Source organism: Narcine bancroftii, chromosome 12 (assembly GCF_036971445.1).
Source record: "Narcine bancroftii isolate sNarBan1 chromosome 12, sNarBan1.hap1, whole genome shotgun sequence".
Classification (NCBI taxonomy): Eukaryota; Metazoa; Chordata; class Chondrichthyes; order Torpediniformes; family Narcinidae; genus Narcine; species Narcine bancroftii.
In genome coordinates, this window is record NC_091480.1 from 94,616,309 (window position 1) to 94,638,811 (window position 22,503).

General features: G+C 35.3%; 1 protein-coding gene across 12 annotated transcripts in view; it reads left to right on the plus strand.

Annotated features, from left to right (window-relative positions):
• gpatch8 (G patch domain containing 8) overlaps nt 1–22,503 on the plus strand; it is an 80,565-nt gene that overhangs the window by 7,265 nt on the left and 50,797 nt on the right. For 8 of the 12 annotated variants that reach the window (XR_011347026.1, XR_011347027.1, XM_069904831.1 and 5 more), the window contains 2 exons: nt 1,531–1,603; nt 21,110–21,177. Coding sequence is in view for 10 of the 12 variants with exons in the window: in XM_069904831.1 (XP_069760932.1) it covers nt 1,531–1,603; nt 21,110–21,177 (141 nt within the window). In the remaining 2 variants the exon portion in view is untranslated. Of the gene's footprint in view, nt 1–1,530; nt 1,604–11,529; nt 11,557–14,323; nt 16,193–19,237; nt 19,283–21,109; nt 21,178–22,503 lie in introns of all 12 variants that reach the window. The other 4 variants (XM_069904835.1, XM_069904840.1, XM_069904837.1 and 1 more) reach the window with 3 other exon arrangements.

Genomic DNA, 22,503 nt, shown 5'->3' on the forward strand with positions numbered 1-22,503 from the left:
TTTCACTTTTTGCTTTTATCCTTTTTTAAAAAGCTTGAGCAAGCCTTTCCCTGATAGCCATCCTTTTTTCTCAATGGAAATGGTCAGATAATAGGACTAGCATGAACAGTTTTGAAATAAAGCCTTTCCTAAGAGGGCAGGTGAAATAATGTACAGTGTTCGTACTACTGCATTCATTGAAGTGTAAAAACTGTGCAATCTTGCTACCTATGATGCAGTACAACTTAGATACTTACATATTCATATACTGTCTATGTATGAGCCACACACACACTGATCTATCATAAATCCAACTCCCAAAATGCTTGGGAGTTTGACTGTAGTGAAGCAACTTGTGTGGAATAAATAATATTCTTCTCATTATTATAGGTAAACTTCCTCGAGTTGCTGAACATGGTATAACTCAGTTCCCAAAAACTCGAGACCCAGTATTGCATATTATCTTGTTTACCGAGAAAATGTATGACACATTGATTAAAAACAGGTCAAACCTTGTGTGAATTTGGCTTTTTTCAATAACTTTGCAAGCTACTTATTTTTTGAATATTACTAAAAAATTTGTTTCAAAAGAGACTTCAGAAATATTTTTGTATTTTTGGCCAAAATGAATGATGCAAATGAATACATGTTGGTATGCAGAACATACAACACAAAGAAATACTGACTCCAGGAGATTATTTGAATTAGAGAAACAACATAATGCATGTCTGTTAAAATTCCTTTTGATTGCCAAATATTGCACAATTTGTCTCCACTATTGTAACATTGCTGGTAAAATTGGAATAAAGTTCTCAAGTTTGCATTACATTGAAGCTAGTTAAGCAATCAGTGGTAAGGAAGATGAGACATTATGCTGCTGCTTTCCCACCTTCCCTCTACATGCACTAATGGTTCTTGCTTTTAAATCTGTTGCGAGGCCTGTTCCATTCTAATTTTCAGCATTTTTGTTATCCTAAATATGAAGTGCATCACAATCTGTCCTTGTGCTCATTTTGTAAATTACTAACTTCACTGTTTCATTTTACGTTAATAATGGCTGCATGCTGGTTATAAACCCAATCAAGTCTAGGCTGGATTTTGCTATGATCGTGTTTGGTTTCTAGTGGTGGGGCAGATTTTGCACTTAAAATAATTTGCAAACATGAAGTTTAGCACGCAACATAACCAAATTGATAAGAAAACCATAAGTTCAGTTGTCTGTTGCAAATTGATGATGTGAAGGTGATGGAGGTGGTTCCAGAAGAGTGCTATATTGTCAGTTTTTTTTTCAGTTCTTTGTTTTACATTCCTTTTACCCTGCTTTTTCATTATTTAATTATTATGCATTGAAGATGTACAACACACCATCAAAGTAATTCCAAATTGTGTGAGCAATTTATGACATTGTGTTCCTGAAGGGTGTCCATCTACCCCATTCCCATTAGCAACTTCTTGCATGTTTATCCATCGTACACAAAATATAAAATGTTGATTGGAAGAGAGTTTATAATATTGGAGTATTTTTGGTCTATTCTCTGTTCTGTCCATCAGGACAACATTGGACATCGTTTGCTTCAGAAACATGGTTGGAAACTTGGCCAAGGTCTGGGAAAGTCTCTTCAGGGTAAGTTCAGAAATGTCACATGAGAATTTTTAAGAATGTCTCAAGTTTTTTTTTAAAAGGTGTGTACTGTCTGAATATTTATGTTTCTTGTTTGAAGATAGAACCCTACTTTTAATTTTAACTCATTCTTGTTTTCTTTATTTTTCCCTCCTTACTTATTCTCTGGGTAGTGGTGTAATTTGGCTCCAAAGTTTCAATTAGGAAGATTTGAGGACCCCCCCCCCCAAAAAAAAATTATAATTATTCTTCAGCATGCAAAGTTTATATTTGTATATTGTGCATAGAATGTTTCAAAAAATTGGCATTTTCTGAGGAAAAATATTTCGCTTACTGACTGCTATCTCCTGACTTCCTCCCCATTCCCCCTTCACTGCCCCAACTTCCACAACGTAGTTGTATACATTGTAGTCTGACACTGATCTTGAAAGATTGGTATCGTTTTGATGAGTGAGAGATATATTTCCATAGTATTTGATAAAGTGACAGGCAGTCCTTTTTTCTTTTTAAAATATTTTTATTGATTTTAATAAAGAGCTCATAATACAGTACAATAAGGTGATATGAATAGTTACACAATTAATGAAACAATCGGTATATAAAAACAAATGTAAATTGTAAAACATATCCGTAATCATAGTTTAGATAGTATTTTTTTAAATTATAAAAAAGCAAAATAATAAAAAAAAGGAGAAACAGGACAAAAAGAAAAAAACTCAGTACCCCCCCCCCAACAGAGTTGACAGATGCTATATATGATTAGCATTAAAAGAAAAAAGAAGGGAGGAAAAAAAATGAAAAAGAGCAAGGAAAAGACACAGTTCAATTACATTGCATTGAAATTATAAAATAAGAAAGTGAGTCGTAAATGAATCCACAATCTCATATCTGAATTATTAACTGAATAACAATTCTTTTCCGTATTCAAATAAGACATGATGCTATGCAACCATTGACTATGAGTAGGCGTGGCAGCATCCTTCCACTTAAGTAAATTCGCACATCTCCCCAGAAGCTAAGCAAAAGTGATAGAAACCGGTGACAAAGAAGAATTATTCCTTCCCATTGTACCAATGCATTCAGTACCAAATCTATAATAAAAATTGTAGACAAAGTGCAGAAAACCTCTCCAGTATTTTTCTAGATTAGAACTAGTTCAGAACACATGAATTAATGATGCATCTTCACTCTTATGCCTGTCACAACAGGGACTCATATTGGAGTAAAAATGAGACAATTAACCTTGGACCTATGTGCTCTATGTACTACCTTAAATTATAATAAACAATGATGGACGCATAACGAAGAGGTATTAACCAATTTAAGAATAGTGTCCCTATCCACATCCGATATAGTCAAATTTAAATCCCGTTCCCAAGCATTTTTAATTTTAACTAGTAAAGTCTGTTTTAAACATAACAATTTCTTGTAAATAGGCAGTCTTTTTAAATTTAATTTGATTTCAGTTTTGTTCAATAATTTGAGAAAATTCTGTTTCTTAGAAAAACTCCTGGAGTTTCTGCAGAAATTTTTTAAAAATATGTCACGTTGGTTATTTGTCCTATTGCTCTTTGTATTTTAAGGATCTTGGCTTTCATTGCAAGAGCTTGAATATCTCAATAGTTATTTCTTACCTTTTAATAATCAACAAATTGCTGAGAACTTGAGTTTTAGTACAAGGCATGATAGAAGAATAAACATGGATGAAAGTGGATGTTTGGAATGGAAATGAAGCATGTGAGTTGGTTTCAATGGGGACCCTCTAGAGTTTGTTGTACTTTTCCAACTATTCTATCCTAACCTTGAAATTACTAGTAACTGGTGTTGATTTCACCTTGAATATCTGTTTTCTGAGAGTGATATTGGAGATGCTGGTTTCTATGCCCTGTTCAGGCAGAAGGACCTGTGCCATATCAGGTACAAACCTAATCTCATGTACTGTAGCAGGACCATTATAATTTAATATCCCTCATTAATTACACCAGATGTCTTTGAAAGTCCCTTTTGATATCTAGAACTAAGAGCATCTTTTGTGTTCTGGTGTGGACCACTGTTCATTAAGAATGGACTTGGAATAGTCCAAGTTCATATTATTTTTTTTAAATTTTATTATATTCTGACTTAAAGTGAATACTAAAGCTGGCCAATAGAATAATTAATTTCATGTATTCACATTGTATCTGTGGAAAGCATGGTTTTTTTTTGCCAAAGAACTAACATCTCCTGTGGAAGTCAGATGTTTCAGCCAGATCATTGAGAAATAATTTCTTTCTTCAGATCTCTTCATTAGACATAACGTATGACATTAAAGTGAAATACATCAATTTGTTCCTTTTTTGTGTCTCAGACTTCTACAAACTACAACTACCCAGATCTGAGCTTTTTGAGCTGAACATCTTGTGTAGAGTTTGCCACCCCTATCAGGAGCCCTGATGCATCCCAGTTCCACCTTTTGCAGATTTTCCTGAAGACCGTCCAAATACTTGATGACCAGTGAAAACTGTTGTTAAATGTTACAGCTACTTTGCACACACCCAAGATCCACAGATTGATTAGATGATCTGTGCCTGTATATCCTTCAGCCCCAGAATGCTTTTTAATGTCCATATGAGGCCAGAGTTTCACTTGATTTTTATTTCTTTGTCATACAAGGCGGCTATTCAAAGTTCACTCTTGTATCATTAAAGTTATCTTGATCTTGTCCACCTAGGAGAGAAAAGTGCAGCTTTTGTGATCACACTTATTTTTCTTCTTGTGTGTATTTTTAATTAAAATGGATGTGGCAATTGACTTGCGTAGCCTGAAGAATAAATTTTGTAAGCATTTTTCTCAATATTTTTAAAAGAAAAGTTATGCAAGTCTGGAAGATGCAGTTAGAACCTGAATTTTTTTTGTTCTGTACTTAATTTAAAAATAATTCAAAATGTTTGTGAGCACATTCCCTTGTTGAAGCAATCCCATCACAGAACTTGTCAGGATTATATTGTGGAGAAATGGGAAATGTGCAGGGTTCAGTAGGATTCTTTTCTGAGATTTGAATTGAAAACTTGAACATTTACAATTTTGATAAAGGCATTGCTCACTTGTACATATTCACCATATATAAATTTAGTGAAATATGGTTGTACTTACTGGTGAAATGACAGGTACAGGGGTATTAATAGTGATTCACTGAAAACTTTTGTGTAAGTTTTAATATGGACAAAATTAGTTATAGGCTATTTTTATGTCCCCTCTACATGCTTATGTGGGACTGAAAATATTAGTGTGGGATTCTGCCTATCCTCGCCAGTCTTCTTATTTACTGTCTGCATGCTTTGAATATTTTTTCCTCAAATTTAACTTTTTTTTCTTTTGCATTAATTTATGTTTATTTTCTAGCATATTATAAATGTAAATACATGGACAAATAGTGCATGACACTTGACCTAACAACCAATGCATCTTGTCTCAGCATCCAATTCAAAATTTACAATACATGGAGTTAGTTGACCAAATGATTGATGTGCAAGATTACAAATAAAATGTCTTTCAACTATTTATTTTCCTATTTGTGCAGTTTGAGATCTTGTGGATAATCTGTTCAAATGGCCATGTGCCATTTGATAGAAACTGTATTGCCCAAAACATCAGAGCTGGACCTGATTCAGTTGTGTGTCCATATTTGTATGCTCACCTTTGGTTCTTTCGACTCAGTGAAAATTAGGGCATTTGCTGTCTTATCTAAATGTATATAGAAGACCAAGAGTTTAAAGTGAGACCATTATTGTAATGGAAAATGAAATCTGAAAAATTATGTCCATTTCATTGTAGCATCCAAAAGTGTCCATGTAAACAAAATGCTGCACCAATAATAAGTCTCGCTTTTGCTCAAATCTGGTAAATTTTAGATGTACTGAAGAGCTTGTGGAGGAAGCATTTGGATTGACTATGACTTCCTAATAACTAGTCCAGTTGGAAATGACCAGTTTATGAAAGAAGTTTTCATTCCTATTGCTTCTTGAATGATATTAGGAAGTGGCAAACCATTTTATAGCCCATGAAGTATGCCAGCCATCCCATCCCAACAATGAAATTTAGCTGTCTTACTGGAATTTTGAATGGAGGCTTGGCAATGTTGTGCATTTGTCAGGTGTACATTTTGCAAATTTCTTCAGAACCCTTGTGTTAAGAGCATTTGATCTGTGGATTTGGTCTCTTATATTTTGCTTCAAAACATCTTTGAACATGCTTGTGCCAGAGAGAATTGTGTTCAATTTTTGCTACTAATACAAATATTTTGGGTAGAAAAGAGAAAATACATATGCATGTATTAATATCTTGCATTTCAATGCTTCAGATTCTACATTTGATAGTGTTTTGGCTATATGTTCTATCAACATCATTTTGGATGTTTTGTGCTTTATAAAAAAGGCTGTAGATACTTACTGTTTTAAATGGATATTAGTGTTTCTCAAGATGCTCGTTTTAATTTGATTTGTGTGTTCTGATTTGTGGGATCAGATTAGTTAATTTTGTAGAGTTGGTGGACTCACCAAATGTGATAAATTGTCATTTTAATATCATGGCAGAGGAGATTGATTTCTATTCCAGCAAGAGTTTCTTTCCAAGAAAATCAATTTTCAAAATGACTCAAAATAACAAGATAATTTTGCCAAACAAAACACAAAAAAGACTCCATATATTCATCAGGTCAGGTAACATCTGGAAAGAGAAGTGGAAATTAACATTTCAGACATCAGCTTTACTGCAGGAAACATTTAATTGCTGGAAGCTCACAGTTGGGGGAAAATGGGGCGGCAATTTTAGTAAGAGGAGAGAGAATGAAGGAGTAAATGGTGTAAGGCAAAAGGGGTTAGTAGTGAGATAAAGAATGTAAAGATAGGTTCAGAGGAGCTGAAAATGGCAACAGAAACAATGCCCAATTGGGATTGGGGAGGGGTCTAATTTTAATTTCTTTGATTGAAAATGGACTACTTGAATCTAATTTGGATGGACCAGACTTGTGTACTTAAACTAAAAAATTGTGTGCAAGGTTTCGGCAGTAGACCCACTCTGATAAAGACTAGTTAGATGAATGTATCTGACAAAGAACCAAAAGTGAGATAACAACCAAATACTTTAAATACCTTCTGAGAGGCTTTTTACAATAACTAAGGATTTTTTTTTGTTTTGGACGCTTCTGGAAGAAAAAAGGAAAAACTATTAATCTACTTTAGATTGAAGATTAAAACATAATTACACTGGTCATGACATCATCAGGCATCGCTGCAACACATTTCACTGAGGGGAAAACTGCACATTTGGCTTTTAAACCCTTTAAATTTGACAGGTGGAGACTACAACATGTGACATGTACTGAAAAGGAAAAATTCTAAAAGATTATAAACTTGTCTGGGATGAACGTACAGTAAAACAGCCACTGAAGCATGAGATTGAAAGTGGCAAGGCCTTAGACACGATAAACTAATGGCAGGTGTACCTTAGTGCTAGCTCAGATGCTATAAGTGATTCCACAAGCCACTGAAACTGGTGAATTGAAAGCCTGCATTAAACATCATGTATTGGAAAAAAGTTGAACAATTGTACTAGAAACCTGATACGTGAGTGCATTTCACAAATGATCCTTCAATAGAGCTTGCTCTGTATACTCAAATTAGGAAATGTCCGGAATCGGCTTCTACTGAGCTGTAAATAAAATATAAAAAGCATAAAAGTTAATTTCAGAGAACTCTATATCTGTCCCTTTCTTTCCTGATCTTCCCAAGACCTTTCACATCCTTTTCTTTTCAACTCTCTCAGTTTCTTTGCTCTCCCCTTCAGACTCCTCCCACTGCCCCCCCCCCCCTTACAGTTGCCATATGCCCATCATTCTTTTCTTATTTACTTCATCATTCTTATTAATTCCATCTTCTTCAGCTCTTTGTTGTATTCATTTATCACCTTAGCCCCACCGTTCCCTCCTCCCCCTGACTATTTGCCAATCAGCCCCATATCACCTGGAACTGCCCATTGTTTGTCACCTATTGTCTCTCTCATCTCTATTCTGGCCATCTGCCCTCCACTCTTTCTGGCCAGATGAAGTGTCTCGACCTGTGACGGGCCCAGAGGATCCCAAAACCCAGCAGCAATAGAAATTCACCAAGACAAATGGTTACTTAAACAAAAGTTACTTTTAATTTTCTTTAAACATAAAAACAGGATCAAACTTTAACTTATTACTATTAATGTATCCCCCTTCTAATTCTAAGTGCACATTTATTTAATGTATGTATAAATTCAGAAAAGTTATTTGATTCACAGACCAATCTCACTTCTCACTCCTCTAAGTTCACTGGTTTCAGGCAATTCTTATACTGTGCACAGAAGTTAACATTTATGAATTTTCACCAAGCTTTGGTGCTTGAAAGGTAAATGGTTACCGCTCAAGAAGGTTCTTGTCAGTTTTCAGAGAGAGATTTATTGCTCGTTGGATACACACAAACTGATTCATTCAATGTCTTGCTGAAGAAACTTGCCCATCAGGGTTTTCCAGATGATAATCTCTTTCTTTCAGGTCATCACAGAGTTCCTTTTTCTGTTTCCCTTATCTCAGGCGAAAACATTATACAGCCAGTCATCTCCTCTTGTATGGACCACAAGGGCTTTGAACAGGCTGAACTCAGAACTCACAGCCTGTCTTCAAAATGGGGTTTCAAACAAGCTTCTAAAAGCCACTGCAGGAAACCAGCAGTCTCTCTCTCTCTCTCTCTCTTTCTCTCTCTCTCTGTCGTATTTAGAAAAAAAAATGTTTGACTCTCTCTGCTTGCAAAACCACATGAACCTTCTAAAACAGTACACTCCACCAAGACAGCTTGCTGACTCCCAAAATCAATTCATGAGAGATTTTATCAGTTTCCTGAGATGGGCTCTTCCATTTGCACTTAGTTGTGAAAATCTCCAGCACAGGAGTTTATTGTCTTTGCAGACTTGAGGGCATCACCTTATACATAACTTTTGCATTTTAAAATGAGATCTGTTTTGAAGTTTTGTATCTGTTTGTGAGCTAAGACCCCATAATCTATCTTCCAAAAACATATATATACATAATATAAAATATAACATAATCTGTCACAGACCCAAAACATCATCTCTATATTTTCTATCACACTTCCTGCCAGCTTTGCTGACCTCTTTTAGTAGTTTGTTTTTTTTTGCTCCTAACAATTGGAATACTTTTAAACAGTCTGTAGGACTTGTAAAACTGAATCATGGGGGAAAAGGAATCAAAACACCTTTTGGACTTAAGGGTAGGTCACCACGACCCAATTACTTCTACCCTTAAGTTTCAAAATAATTAGCTACAGAGGTAGTGATAGCTCCAGAAGGGAATTGGTAGATTGCAAAACAGAAAATGTAACTCCCTTGTACAAGGAGGAAGACAAAAAGCAGGAAACTAGAATTCAGTTAGCATATTGTTTATTTTTGACAAGATGCTAGAGTGCAAGATGAAAAGAGAATTGATGAATAACTTAGGAAAACTTCATCAAATCCAGTTGACATAGTTTCATTAAAAGGCAAATCTTTTACAAATTCTTTAAAAATGTAACAAGCAGAGAAAGTGGAGGAGAACCAACCTGATGATATGTATTTGGAGCAGACATTTGAAAGGCCAGAAATGTGTAAACATGGATTGAAAATTGGTTATCACAGAAGAACCACAGTTGCAATAAATAGGCCTTCTCCAGGTTTCTAGATGAAACTAATGGTGAACCCCAGGGATCAGTTCTTAGTCCTCAATTTATTTAATATTTCTATTATTGTTATGGAGCAGGTGGTGGAATGCCGCATCCCAACTTGCAGATGACCTGAAAATAGATGGAAGGAGACACAGATAGAGTGAATGTGGCTTGAAATTTCTCAAATGGAGTTCAATATGGGAAAATGCAAGTGTTAATCAATCAAAGGGAAATAAACTACAAATGATGAAGTATGAAGGGTCTAGGTTTTCTTGTGCATGAATCATAAATGGAGAACAAGTGAAGCAAGAAATTAGCAGGATAAATTGAATATTGATCCTTATTTCAAAGGGGTTGGAGTTTAGAAATTGGCAACTTTTGTTATGATGGAATCACCATACTAATTTGTGGAATGAGAGGATTCAGGAGAGACTAAACAGTTTGGGCCTGTCTTCTTTGGAGTTTAGAAGAACTAGGGTGGATCTTATTAAAACATAACATCCTAAAGGGTGTTGCAGGGTAGATGTTAAGATGTTTCACTGGTGGGAGAGTCTTGAATGAACGACATAATTTCAAGATGAGTAATTTAAAATGGAAGTTTATTAAATTTCCTTTCCAGTATATATTGGGCCTTAAGTGTCAAATGCCTTTTGTTTTACATGGATGCAGCATATTGATGCCCTGTACTAGACTCCAGCATCTGCAGATTTCTTATTTCACACTTTGTCGAAATTACTTATTGTACTGAATCTTTGGAATTCTCTGCTATAGTTTTTGTCTGGCATTTGAATAGTTTTGGAGGATTTTGTAAGCCTTTATTCTGAGATCAAGCAATACTAACCCACCTTCATGAACATTGCATCTCAATTGTTTGTAATTGAAGCTTCAGGTATATTTCCTTTGGCAAACATAAAACCCAGTCTTGAGACACAATCAATACCACTCAAATGCTTTTGGATGTGGTTACACTATCATTATATCTCTTTCTCTCTCTCTCTCTCTCTCTCTCTCTCTCTCTCTCTCTCTCTCTCTCTCTCTCTCTCTCTTCACCCTCATCCTTCCCCTTTCCACAGTAACTCCATTCCTTTCTTTTGTTCAGCAGAACTTTGGGAGAGACAAGTTGAATTCAGAGGCTTTAACTTTTGCCATGTTCCACAGTTTGAAAAATACTTTTTTTTTCTGTTACATCAGTGTGAAATCTTGTTTTTCCAATACCAATATCATTCTCCAAGGGCAATGGTACTAATGTAAATGCTTCAAGTATGACATCTTTATGCAATAAAATTTGAATAAAAATTTTATCAGCATCATTTCAACTTGTATGTGCTGTTTTATTCTTTAGAAAGAAAATTCCATAACTGTACTTAAATAGTTTTGGCTGTAAAAGAATGACCCAACCTTGATAGTGGAAAATGTCCTTTTTTTTGAAAGATTTGGAACAACATAATACAGGTACAGTACCCCGTATCTGAAGTTCCGAAAACCAAAAAGATCCAAAAATTGAACTTTTTTAAAGCCCCAACCTGATGTCACAAGTGGAAAAAAGTTCAACACCTAACTTACCCAAGTGGGGCTCTGATGCTCTGGTGGAGGTTTGATTATCATAACAGTTTAAAAAAACCCAAAATCTTTGTTTCTGGCTGGGAAGATGTCAAATGGACCTGGGTCTAAGTCTTCAGCATCTGCTACAGACGGAGTTGGCAACTCCATTCTCAACATCGGGTGCGGTGTCGTTCCGCATCGAAGAAGTCCTGGTAGGAGTGGAGACCTTGGGCTCCTGGTAGGAGTGGAGACCTTGGGCTCCTGGTAGGAGTGGAAACCTTGGGCTCCTGGGCAGGAGTGGGAACCATAGTCAAGGACTGGTGGTAGCGGTTGGGAGGTATCAGGGACCAGTGGCAGATGTTTTTTTGGGGTACATATTAAACAACATTTCAAAAAAATTTTCCACCTGTGACGTCTTGTCATTGTTGTTTATCCGCTGATACAAGTATTCTGGTGATGCTAATGTGCTGGTTTTGGGTATTTTCGATTTTGTTCCGAAAACCCCAAAAAAAACCGAACATCTGGTCCTGAGCGTTTCAGATATGGGGTACTATTCTGTACCAATTCTCTTATCCCATCCTAGTTTTGCTGAAAGGGAAAGAATCACAGCCACAAACCCAGAGATTAATTATTTTTGCTTTTTTTTTTATCTTTTTTAAATCATGAAAGAAAATTGCAACAAATGTACCTGTGATGGTAAGTGCTTTGAAATGATTAAGATGCAGCTTTGTTGTCTATCTTGTTATTAAGAATCAGGTAAGTGCCTATTTTCATAGAATTAATCAGTTTTTGTTTGGAATTTGGACATTCAAAAACTGCTTAAGCAATGAGACCCTACACTTTAACAATGGCTTGTGTGCATGTAGCTCTGGGTGCACTGTAGTTTTAAGTAAAACAATCATGATTAACATAGTACTTAAGAAATTCACAACTTCTGCTTCAGGATAAATTTCATTTGTGCATTGAGTAGAACCTAGGTTTCTTGTGTAATACAAAATTCAGGTAAGATATGAAGGGATATTCATTATTTTTGCATTGCATCCTATGAGTAACATTCCTAAATTGCATGCTGTTATGCTCCTACTGATTTGATTAAAATACTTGTGTATTGGCTATTTAGTTTCCTTCCTTGTTGCTTGTGGTGTTTGCTCTTCCACTCAATTCACTCTTAATTTTTCTGTCAGATTAACCTTCACTCTAATTTGTGCGGAGGCAGGGGAGTGGGATAGATGGTGCATAAGAGTGACCTGATCCTGACTTGAGCAAGATTTTTCCCAATGTAGAGTTTCCCAAAATGATTACTTTATCATTCATTTAGTTGAAATTTAACATCAACAGAATGAAATGATGTATATCGACGATTATCACCAAAAAATTGGCCCTAGCAATTTTTGTTAAAACTTGGGTTTAATTTTATTAAAAAATGTCAGATAGAAATGCGGTTAGATGCAAAGCTCATCGCCAGAAGAGAGGTTCATTACAAATTTTGTTTAATTGCTGGTAATATTCAGCTGTCCTCACTGAATTTGACAATTTAATGCCACATTTTGTCCAGATTCATGGCAAAGTTACTGCACAAATCATTCTCGTTCGTGGCTGCCTGATTCCAACCTAGAAATAAGTAAAGCAAAGTCTGGCAAGGTAGCTTTGAATTGTGAAATGTACATATGCAACAAATGATGTTGCTCCCCTCTTCTGGCCTCTACTTTCCAGTGCTGCTCCATTGCCTACCTCTTGTCCTCAGTAGCCACCACCTTTTCTTCATCACACATTGGCTGTGTGTCAGCCTGCTTACCCTGCCCACCCATCTTCCTGATAATCTTATAACTTGTATGTTTAACTGTGTGCAATTCTGTGGAATGAAGTGGGAACAAAATATAGTGAGATTTTAGTATAAAGTTGGCCTTGGGAATAAAAGTGTTTTTCTGCATGAAATCGAGCAATGGTGTAAGCAATTGGCTAAATTTTCAATCCAGCTGCTGCAGTTCCTCAAGTCATATAACTCAGTGTTCTCCCAACCTAAATTATTATGGTGTAGATTCACCGGATTGGTGAATTCATCAGAGTGATGAAATTAGCGTTTCATATTGACAGCAGATCAGCTTAATTAAAGGTAAGATGCTTTCCAAATTCAGAAGTATTTTCAGATCTCAGCAGGGAAAGAAACGTGCATTTGTTCCTGAAATTGCCCATCATGGTTGTGTAGGACCTGAATGAGATGAAGTGGAATTACCACAGTTACATCATGTGCATTTAGTATATTTTGTCTCATGTAGGTGCAAATTGATTGAAGTGCCAGTATTACTTGGAATCTAACCCATGAGGTTGCATAGATGACTTGCAATTAAATTAGACCATTAAATTATTTAAATTAAAGGAGATGCTAGAAGTTGTAATTGTCAGTTTAATTATAGCAGAACAATTTCACTCTCATCCCTATATTCCATCAAAAAGTATTGCAAATATAATTTCATTCTTTTAATATTGTGTCTCATGGAAGGGTGCATTTTGACTCATTATGTTTGTGTTTGTTTTGTATTCCTTGAAGGCAGAAACCTTCCTAACGTAATATGCACAAATAAAGCACATTGTAATAATGTGTGTTTTGTTTTGGTTCGTTTAAAAAAGATGTTGCTCATTTCTTTTCCTCTCCTTGTCATTTATTCGGCATGCCCCACACACCATGGTGCATTTTGATTGACCTAAATTCTCTGAATGACAAATGATCCATCCAATAAAAATATACTTCATTTTAACTCAGCAGATAGTATAATTGAAGGATTTGATGAAATAAACTACATTTATCAAGGAACTCAACAAAAGTTTGACTTCCATTGATTTTTTTAATGATAAGTAACAGATGGTTAGCAATTATGCTTTCTGTGTAAATCCAGAGTTGTAGCCCCAGATTTTCTCCTCTTTCTCACTCCTGTGTGATCCTAATTATTTTCAGGTGGAGTCCCACAGGTAATGATAGTTCTGAGTTTATTGTTCAAATACAGGGAGTTAGCAGAGAATTTGTCCAGGACAGTTAGGTGTATCCGAGGTTTAAAATCCTAATTTTTCCTCTTTCTTCTGGACCCAGGACCATAAATTCTAGTCCACACTTCTTAACATGACCAGCTTTACTGTAATAGTTGGACAAACTGTCATGTTACCAATCTATTGGGAGGTGAAGGTACCAGAAAATTTTTAGTTGAACCTAGTGATGGCTTATGCCACATCAGTCTGATATTCTGTAATATTAACACATTATCACAATCCTAAGAATTTAGCATCAAGATATTTGCAGTTGAAGTTCTGTTGCATTATTTATTACCAGAATGTTTTGTCATCTTTTCATCTATTCTTGATTAAATTAAGCACAGAAATGCTTTGCATATTTTTAAAATCCAAGTGATTTATGATCATGCCTTGATGTTAAGCAATTATATTTAAACATTTTTCTTCCTGTGTTGTCTAGGGGGTGACTGGAACATTTTCACATGCAGTGTTTTACAACGGCTCACTGTTCAAAACTAATTTATGTCTTGAAGTGTATGCCTTTTATAATGTACGATAAATACAGACTGCTTTTGCTCGATTCATTAATATGCCTCTGTATTCTAGTGGTCTGTGCTGCTCACTTAAAACAAAATTGAGGCACAAGAATTTGCAAAATCCTGCCTTGTCATTTGGAGAACTGTTTCATGCACATAACAGCTGCAAAGCTCGAGTTCTTTCTTGTAACTTTTCAAGCATAACCAAAATAAAATAGAAAATTTGTGAATTGATTGCAGAGAAAAATTGCTGAAAATGATCTCAGGAGGCATCTGTTGATTTTCTGTTCCACTAAGTACTCTTTCACTCTTGAGCATTGGCTACACATTCAAACAAGTAATTTCAAGAATCATGTTTTTTCTATATCCCCAATTCTCCCCGGCCTCATTCGCTAAGCCAGGTATATTTAAAAATGTGAACGATTTTTGTGAGCAACATTTTAAATATGGGAAGATGCATACACATAAAGCATAGACTTAATGCATTTGATTAGTGAAGTCTGGATGCAAGTGTTGCACTTTTTTTTTCAAACAAAATATTTTCTTGAGTGAAGCTTTGGCTTTTTCCTAGCCTATTTTAAAATAACCTTGCTTAAACACATGTAGAATTTTGGGTTGATATGGCAGGCTGCAGAACAAATGCAATAGTAATTCTTGCATTAGCACCAAAGGTTCAGAAGTGGCACGTGTGCTGCATTAACTCCAAGCAAACCAGTAGACTTAAAAGTGGGCTGTGCTTAATTGAGGGCATGTACTACTAACATTAACTATTATACCTGAATCAGACTTCTCCTCCTCATATGCATGCACTCCTTTATCATTTATTGTGGACCTGCTTCATGAAGAAAGTCCTGCTTTTGCACACAGAAAAAGACACAATGTCAATGCGACAAATAACTCAAGTTATGAGTGTGATATTTTAGATGTTAAAAAAGTGAAGTGAAAGACAACACTTAATTTTTAAGTAACTTACGTTAATGTAACACCACAATTAAGATGTTTTTAATTTCCCTAGTATGGGATGAGGGAGAGAGGGTAAAATTATAAGATGAGAATCAAATGTTTTGACCAACTTGACCTTATCTCAATTATTATGGTTAAAGTGGAGGATTCAGATTAGGCTCATTTTTTTGTCCATCTTAGTGATGATGTCAGAACACAAATACATTTTGAATATTTGCAATTTTGTATTTGTGCTAAGTTCCATCAGTCATTCATTGAAGATTATTTGAAGACATTTTATTCCTTCATGTTCTGCGAGCAAAAATGCAGATAGTAATGTGATGACCTGCATTTAAAATAAATAAACTATTTTCTGTAATCAGTGCTTCTTGAAACTGAATGAGTGTTGTCTTTCTGTCAGAGATCTGTTGACTTTGCATATTTTTCTAGTTTTAATATTTAAGTTCTTTAGCTGCATTTAGAATCCTTACTTGGAGCTTCATTCTGTAATTGCTTGTGCTATTTTGTGTATTTTTTTAAATCTTGTTTTGTAATGCTGGCAAACTAAAATGTTGACTGCAGTTGTGCAACTGAACCTGTATGTTTTAGCTGTTTAAATGTATAATGCCAGTATGAAATGTTAATTTGCTGTTCATACATCTGCACTGTAAATAATCAACCATATTAATGAGGCTACTCAGACTAAAATTATGCAAATAATAAACTGAAGTTCAAGCTACCTCAAGAACATTACCAGTGTGATTCTGCCACCTATATCCATGAAGATGCTGCCAGCTTTTCCATAGGAGCCAACAATTATACTTCTCCAATGCAACGGTCTCTTTTCAGAGGTTTGAGTTGTAATCCTTATTATTTGTGAAATTTGCTTAAATTTTGTCCTTTCCTTATGTGGAAGGAAAAGTGAATCATTTAAGTTTTCTTTCCTAAAAGGATGGTTTTGCATTGTTAAAACCTGTTATGTGCAGTCAATCGGATAAGTTAATATATACAATTTTATTTGACTCTGGTGATGTTAACAATAATAGCATTTGTAGTATACATCCTATGGGTGTTCCAAAAAAGATATTAAACACAGTGATCCCTTGGTCATCTTCAGCTGTGGAGCCCAATTACTATATTAACTCATGATGAACGCTGAAATTGTAATTGTGAGCGTGATGAGGTTGGTTCTGTAACCAACATTGGTTGCAGTTTTTTTTTACACAATGTCTGATTTACTTTGTAGAGACAGGCCTGTGTGCTTTTTATTGTCTGTATTTTATATATTTTAGTGATTAATAACAAAGAACCAATGAAGTTGTCAAGAAGCTTCCCATTTTACTCCTTTCCTTGCAATCCTCCATACTGTATGCAACAAAAATGCCAATAATTGAAAGTTAGGAATTTCAAAATTTTGTATTTTCACTGATTTAATTTCATCTCAACAGAAGAGGCATAATATTGTATTGCATGGTATGGATCTTCTGTTTTCACAAAGCAATAATTCAGAATTTACAATCAGAAACAGTGGCATTGGAAGGTTTCTTTGCTGATCTGCTCATGCAGATAACTGTTTAATTCTAGTAGCAATAATATGAGTTCAATTGAAGAATTCTTGCACTGCAATTCAAAACATTGAAAACCTAACGAATAATTATTTTAGGATCTACAGCAAAAAAATCACAGTAAAATAATTGTGATAAAATAAAGCTACAGTGAAATAATTGTGACAAAATTGATGCTGAACGATAGCTGTAGGTCAACAAGCTATTAAAATCTCACTGGGACCTCAAAATCCAAAAGTGCAAGTTTTACTGGATAATTTACTGGCCTTAGTAATGACAAGGCCATTTAAGCCCATTATTTGTATGTTGTCTCAAGCAATCCAAGACCCCAATAAGTTTCCCAGAGGGAACTGCACAGCCACTAGACTAATGTGCAAACTCCACACAGATGGCCCAAGAGGTTTGGGTCTCTAGAGCAATAAAGCACGACGGTCCTAGTGCCTTCATGGTTCAGGCATTGAGCAAAATGGGCTGCAGAGGAATAGTGAACCATTGAGGCATTGTTGGGCTATAAATGTTAAACAATGAACATGGGCAAATCCAAAAGTTGCTGTTAGATTTGTGGAATATCACCAGCTATCAGAGTTGCAAAATCCAGGCCATGGGTGTAGAAATGGCTGAATATCCATCTGTTTGTAGTTTATTTTAGGCACCCTTCAACTTGGAACATTGATAGAACTGAAAGATAAAGGGGAGGTCTGGGACTTGGGTCAATGTCCCTTTCCTTACCAATAATAATTGCCATAAAGTACAATTGCACAAAAACATGCCCATTGGTCCATTGATACACCATTTACATTTTACTTTAACATTCCTATCCAGTCCTCCCAGATTCCATCACTCGCCAAACCACATGTCTTTGGGAAATGGGGAGAAAGCTGAATGCTGGGGAATGTGCAAACTCCACAAAGGCAGCACTGGAAGTCACTGGAGCTCTGAAGCAGTGGCCCCAGCTGTGCTGCCAAGTTATGAAATCTGGAAGAAAGTGGGATACCTTAAAAAAAAACTGATTAATCTTTGAAAGGCTCTAAACATGGTTTTGTACCATTCCTAATTTTGCAAGGGTTCTGCTGTTTATTATTTGTCAGGAGATCCGTTTCTGCATAACTGAGGTGCAGTGCAAATTTTTCTGTAACTTGATTTGTAAATTACAAGATTTATCTTCCTCACCAGAAATTGCTGGGATATGTGTAAGCTAATGTTCAAAATGTTAATGCCATCCCTCTCAGCAAATTGTGGCTGAGGAGTTGCATCTTGTAATTTGCAATGAGTACTATAATTGGAGATCCCCAAGTAAGAAAATTTTAAAAATAACCTTGAAATATTCCTTGAACATTTACTCTACAAGATTATTTGCCCTTTTAACATGTTGAATTGTTACAATTGTCAGTCTCATCCATGTTATCGTTAATATTGCCCGGTGCATGATTTTGCCTGATACTTCACCAGCCACTGAAACCTTTAACTCTTCATCTCTTTAGGTTCTCTGTAGACCTGACTGCTTCAATGTGCTTCCATTTTCTTTAAAACAAAGCTCATCTAAAATTCTTTTGCCCTCACGCTGATTTGTACCAAATTGCTTTCTCCCACATACTTGGGCTCATTAGCTGCCAGTGACTTTAATATTTTTAACCTGGTTTTAAAGTTGTTCTGTGTTGTACTAATCTCCATTTCCATCACCAGCTCCATTCAGACTCTTATACACATCTTATTTCAATCACTTGCACCATTGCCAATTGTGTCTGGCTGTCGACCCCAAACTCAAGAATAAAAGCTCTTCCATCTGCCTTAATCTCTTATTGATGCTTTTGTTTGCAAGCAATTTGAAACATGATAAATGTAAATGTTCAGTCCTTCATTTTAGAGTTACTGGGGGTAACCTTGAGCGATGAGAGGTGAACTTAAAGTTGAAATGATCAGCACTCAGATTTAGTCAGAACCACCTGGATGCTAAAGTCCAGGAGTTGTATTTCATTGATTACAAAGATATATCTGATATCTTTTTATCAAAGCAGTCTATAAACATTCTTGAAGTAGTTGTTGAAGAAGTGCATGGTTACATATTTCTGTCTAGATTTATAGAGCCTATTTTATACCTGGTGTTATTCAAAAACAAACATGGAGTGAAAGTGTACTTGGATGAAAAGAAGTCACATTATATCCCTATATATTGCCAAAAAATGAACCATATGACTGGAAAGTAACTGCTCAAAGTGGACCCAAAAGCAGAAGCTGTCCTTGTTCTCACTAGTATCTTATACTGACCTCATTTGCTAAACGCACTTGTTTCTTCATTGTTCCCACCTAACAAGTGGTATTTCTTTTTTACAGCATTTTGATCGTGGCGATGTTGTGGTGATGGTAAACTTAGCAGTGGTAATTTTATTTCAGACTGAATTACTTTCCCTCTGTCATCGGTGCACCAATATGAAAGGCTTATTTTCCTTCTCTGTTTAGCGTTCATTCTGCTGCTTGATATTCATTACCTTTTTTTCTTAGTAAAATTATTTAAATGCATCTGTCCTGAGTGTTAATTGTTGTCCATTAGGGATTAAATGGTGCAAAGCGAGTTTGTTATTTGTGCTATGTAAATCAAATATATTGAACATCAGTGTATAATATTGTTCAAGAATTGATTTTACCCATGTGCTGAGCACTTGCAATCTGCTGCAAATGTTAAAAAAATTAAAAAGTTAATTACTGCTACTAATTGTAAAATATTCTTAATCTGTACAGCAACCTAATCTAACCCTTCACGATGTACCCAAATAAATTATACAAGTCAGTGACTTGTCTAACATTTTTTGAAGTATTTGTCTTGTGCAGATTAAGTCTGAGCCCAATGGCTAATCAGTATGCTATTTGTGAATTGGCTTGCTCCGAAATAAAAATCAGTGTGGATGATTATTTTGGTAAATTTTAATTTTTAATTCAAATGACATTATTTCGCTGTGTAGAAATTCATTTGTATTCTTCCAAATTTGTTGAGCATCCAAGGTAAGTAGTTTGTTCCATCACACACAGCAGGCAGCTGCTGGTTGTGTCTTGATTTAGATATGTGGTAGTAAAGTGCTAGGCTGTCACATTTGCTTTGTTTGGCTGGTTGAGTGGATTCAAACTTTCTGATACTTAAGCATAGTTCAATTAGTACAGTTGAAAGTTTAATTTTCTTTGCATAAGTCCTTTTCACAGCTTAGACTCCTGCATCAACATGTTTGATCTAAACCTGAAAGTAATGGGTAAATGTCTGTATTGCAAAGTTGATAAATTGTCTGTTGTGCCTTATGAACAATAATGTACGTTATTTAAACTTCAATTTTTTGGGAAAGCAGGACTAAGGTTGGAAGTTCTGCACTTGAAGGCATGTTTGTTCATAAAAGCCCTAATGCAGGAAGGGTAAATTACTTTATAAGCCCAATTAAAAAAAAAAATAATGTTTCTGCTCTTTGTTGAACACATCATAGCTAGGTGCAGTATTCATATTCTTGCAACCAAAATGTGATTTCAAATTACTTAATCAGGCCTTTTGTATTTTTTACCTTCAAACGTTCTCTTTAATTTATTGTAAGTGGTGATGGATAAATTGTTGCTTTTTTTCCCCCTCGATCTCTGTTTTAAAAAAAATCTTGGAATATGTTATTCAACTTCACTTTTAAAGATTATTAATTTCACCTTCCTTTTCCTTCCCCATTCCACTGTCATCTCCAAAGCAAAAAAAAACTAGAGCTTCAATGTGATGTAACTTTTAAAAATATTTCTCTGGTTCAGTAAAATAATCAAAATTAATCCTTGGCCAACCCATCAGCTAAATCTCTAGAATTTAAAGTTTCAAGTTTTACACCATTTGTTGTACACCAGAAGTCAAACACATCCTTTAGCATTTTATTGTAATTACACAACAGCATATTTGCAACTTTGATTTTAAGCATGCTAAATGATATGAATAATAAATTCTTCTTGTTTCCTACAAGTAAAATGATGATTAGTGGGCAAACCTGTGTGTGTTACCTAATCTTCACTGTTCCAGAACACCACAATGAAAGTGCTGTTAAAACTAAGCTGTGAGAATGGCTTCTATTTGGTTCACTGTAGCTTTCTGGCCTCTGCACTCCAAGGCAAGATCTTTACCCACCAGTCCCTCTGAGCACGTAATTATAGCTGAATGTGGCTACATTTGCAACAACTACTGTTTTCCTGTTTTAGGAAGGACGGATCCCATTCCTATTATCGTCAAGTATGATGTCATGGGTATGGGTCGGATGGAAATGGAGGTAAGACTGTAGCGTATGAAATAACAGCAAGCTTTCAATTAATTTTCTTTTCAAGTCTATAATTGATTGAGACAGTAAATTCTAACTTCTGTGTTGGAACACCATGCAATAAATTATCTCCAGTGTTGGAATAATTTCAAAACCCCTGAGGAAGTAGTAAAAGAATAGGCTCTTCAAATCTTTGCTAAAGTGTGTTTTTGAAAGGAACACTGTTGGATTCATTCATTGTCATTTTCCACCTGTGGAGAGAACATACAAATTAAAATTTCATTGTGACTTTCTAAACTCAGGCCTATATGTGATGTCATGCATGTATTCTGACTATAAATTTGGACTTCGCAACATTCCTTCCATTGAGGCTTTCACAAGTCCACATTTGATCTGAATCCTCACATTCTACCCAAACAACTATGTGGAAGTACATTTATCAAAAAGACAGTAGGGGTTGAAGATGGTTAACTTTCTCAAGAACATGCTGGGAAAGGCAATAAGTAATGACTTTACCACTGACACTGAGATCCTGAAAAATAAAGAAAATTATCAATTTTGTATCATTAAATTTCAATAATACTCATGGTTTCAGAATGATTTACTGCATTACTAATGTGTTTTGGCTTTAAGGAATTTGATTCTATTTATTTCTACTTAATATCCAAAATTTGAAATGATTGCACAAACATTTAAAGTATTTATTTACTGATGGTTTAAAAATACAAATAAATTGCTAGATTTTATTATGCAAGAGATTAAATGTAATTATTATACAATAATACTACTTTTGCTCTTGCATCAGTTTTGAATCTCTCCATTATTTGGTACAAGTTGGTTAGGATTCTGGGCAATGATTAGGGCAATGCTTTTACAGCACCAGTGTCCCAGGTTTCAATCTGCCATTGTCTGTAAGAAGTTTGTATGTTATCCCCACATAGCTGTGGGTTTTCATCGTGTGCTGTTTCCTCACAAGTTCCAAAAATATGTGGGGTTAATTGGTCATGTGGGTGTAGTTGGGCAGCACGGGCTTGTGGTCCTGAAAGGTTTGTTACCATTCTGTATCTCAAAATAGCTTTAAAAATATTTTTACAGCAAGCCGCTCCATCTAGTGGTCTGACAACAAATTGAACCTTTCAAAATAAAGCAAGCAATCCTAAAAATAGATATTCTTACCCTGCATTCAGAGAACTTTAGCAGTTGATGATGAATGCTACTGTACATTTAAACCCATGATAAAATCTAATATGATTTCATTTATTAATAATTTCTGCAAAGTTGGAAAGCCAAATTATAATTCTTCCCAAAAATGTACAAATTGGGCAGCAAAGTTTTCAA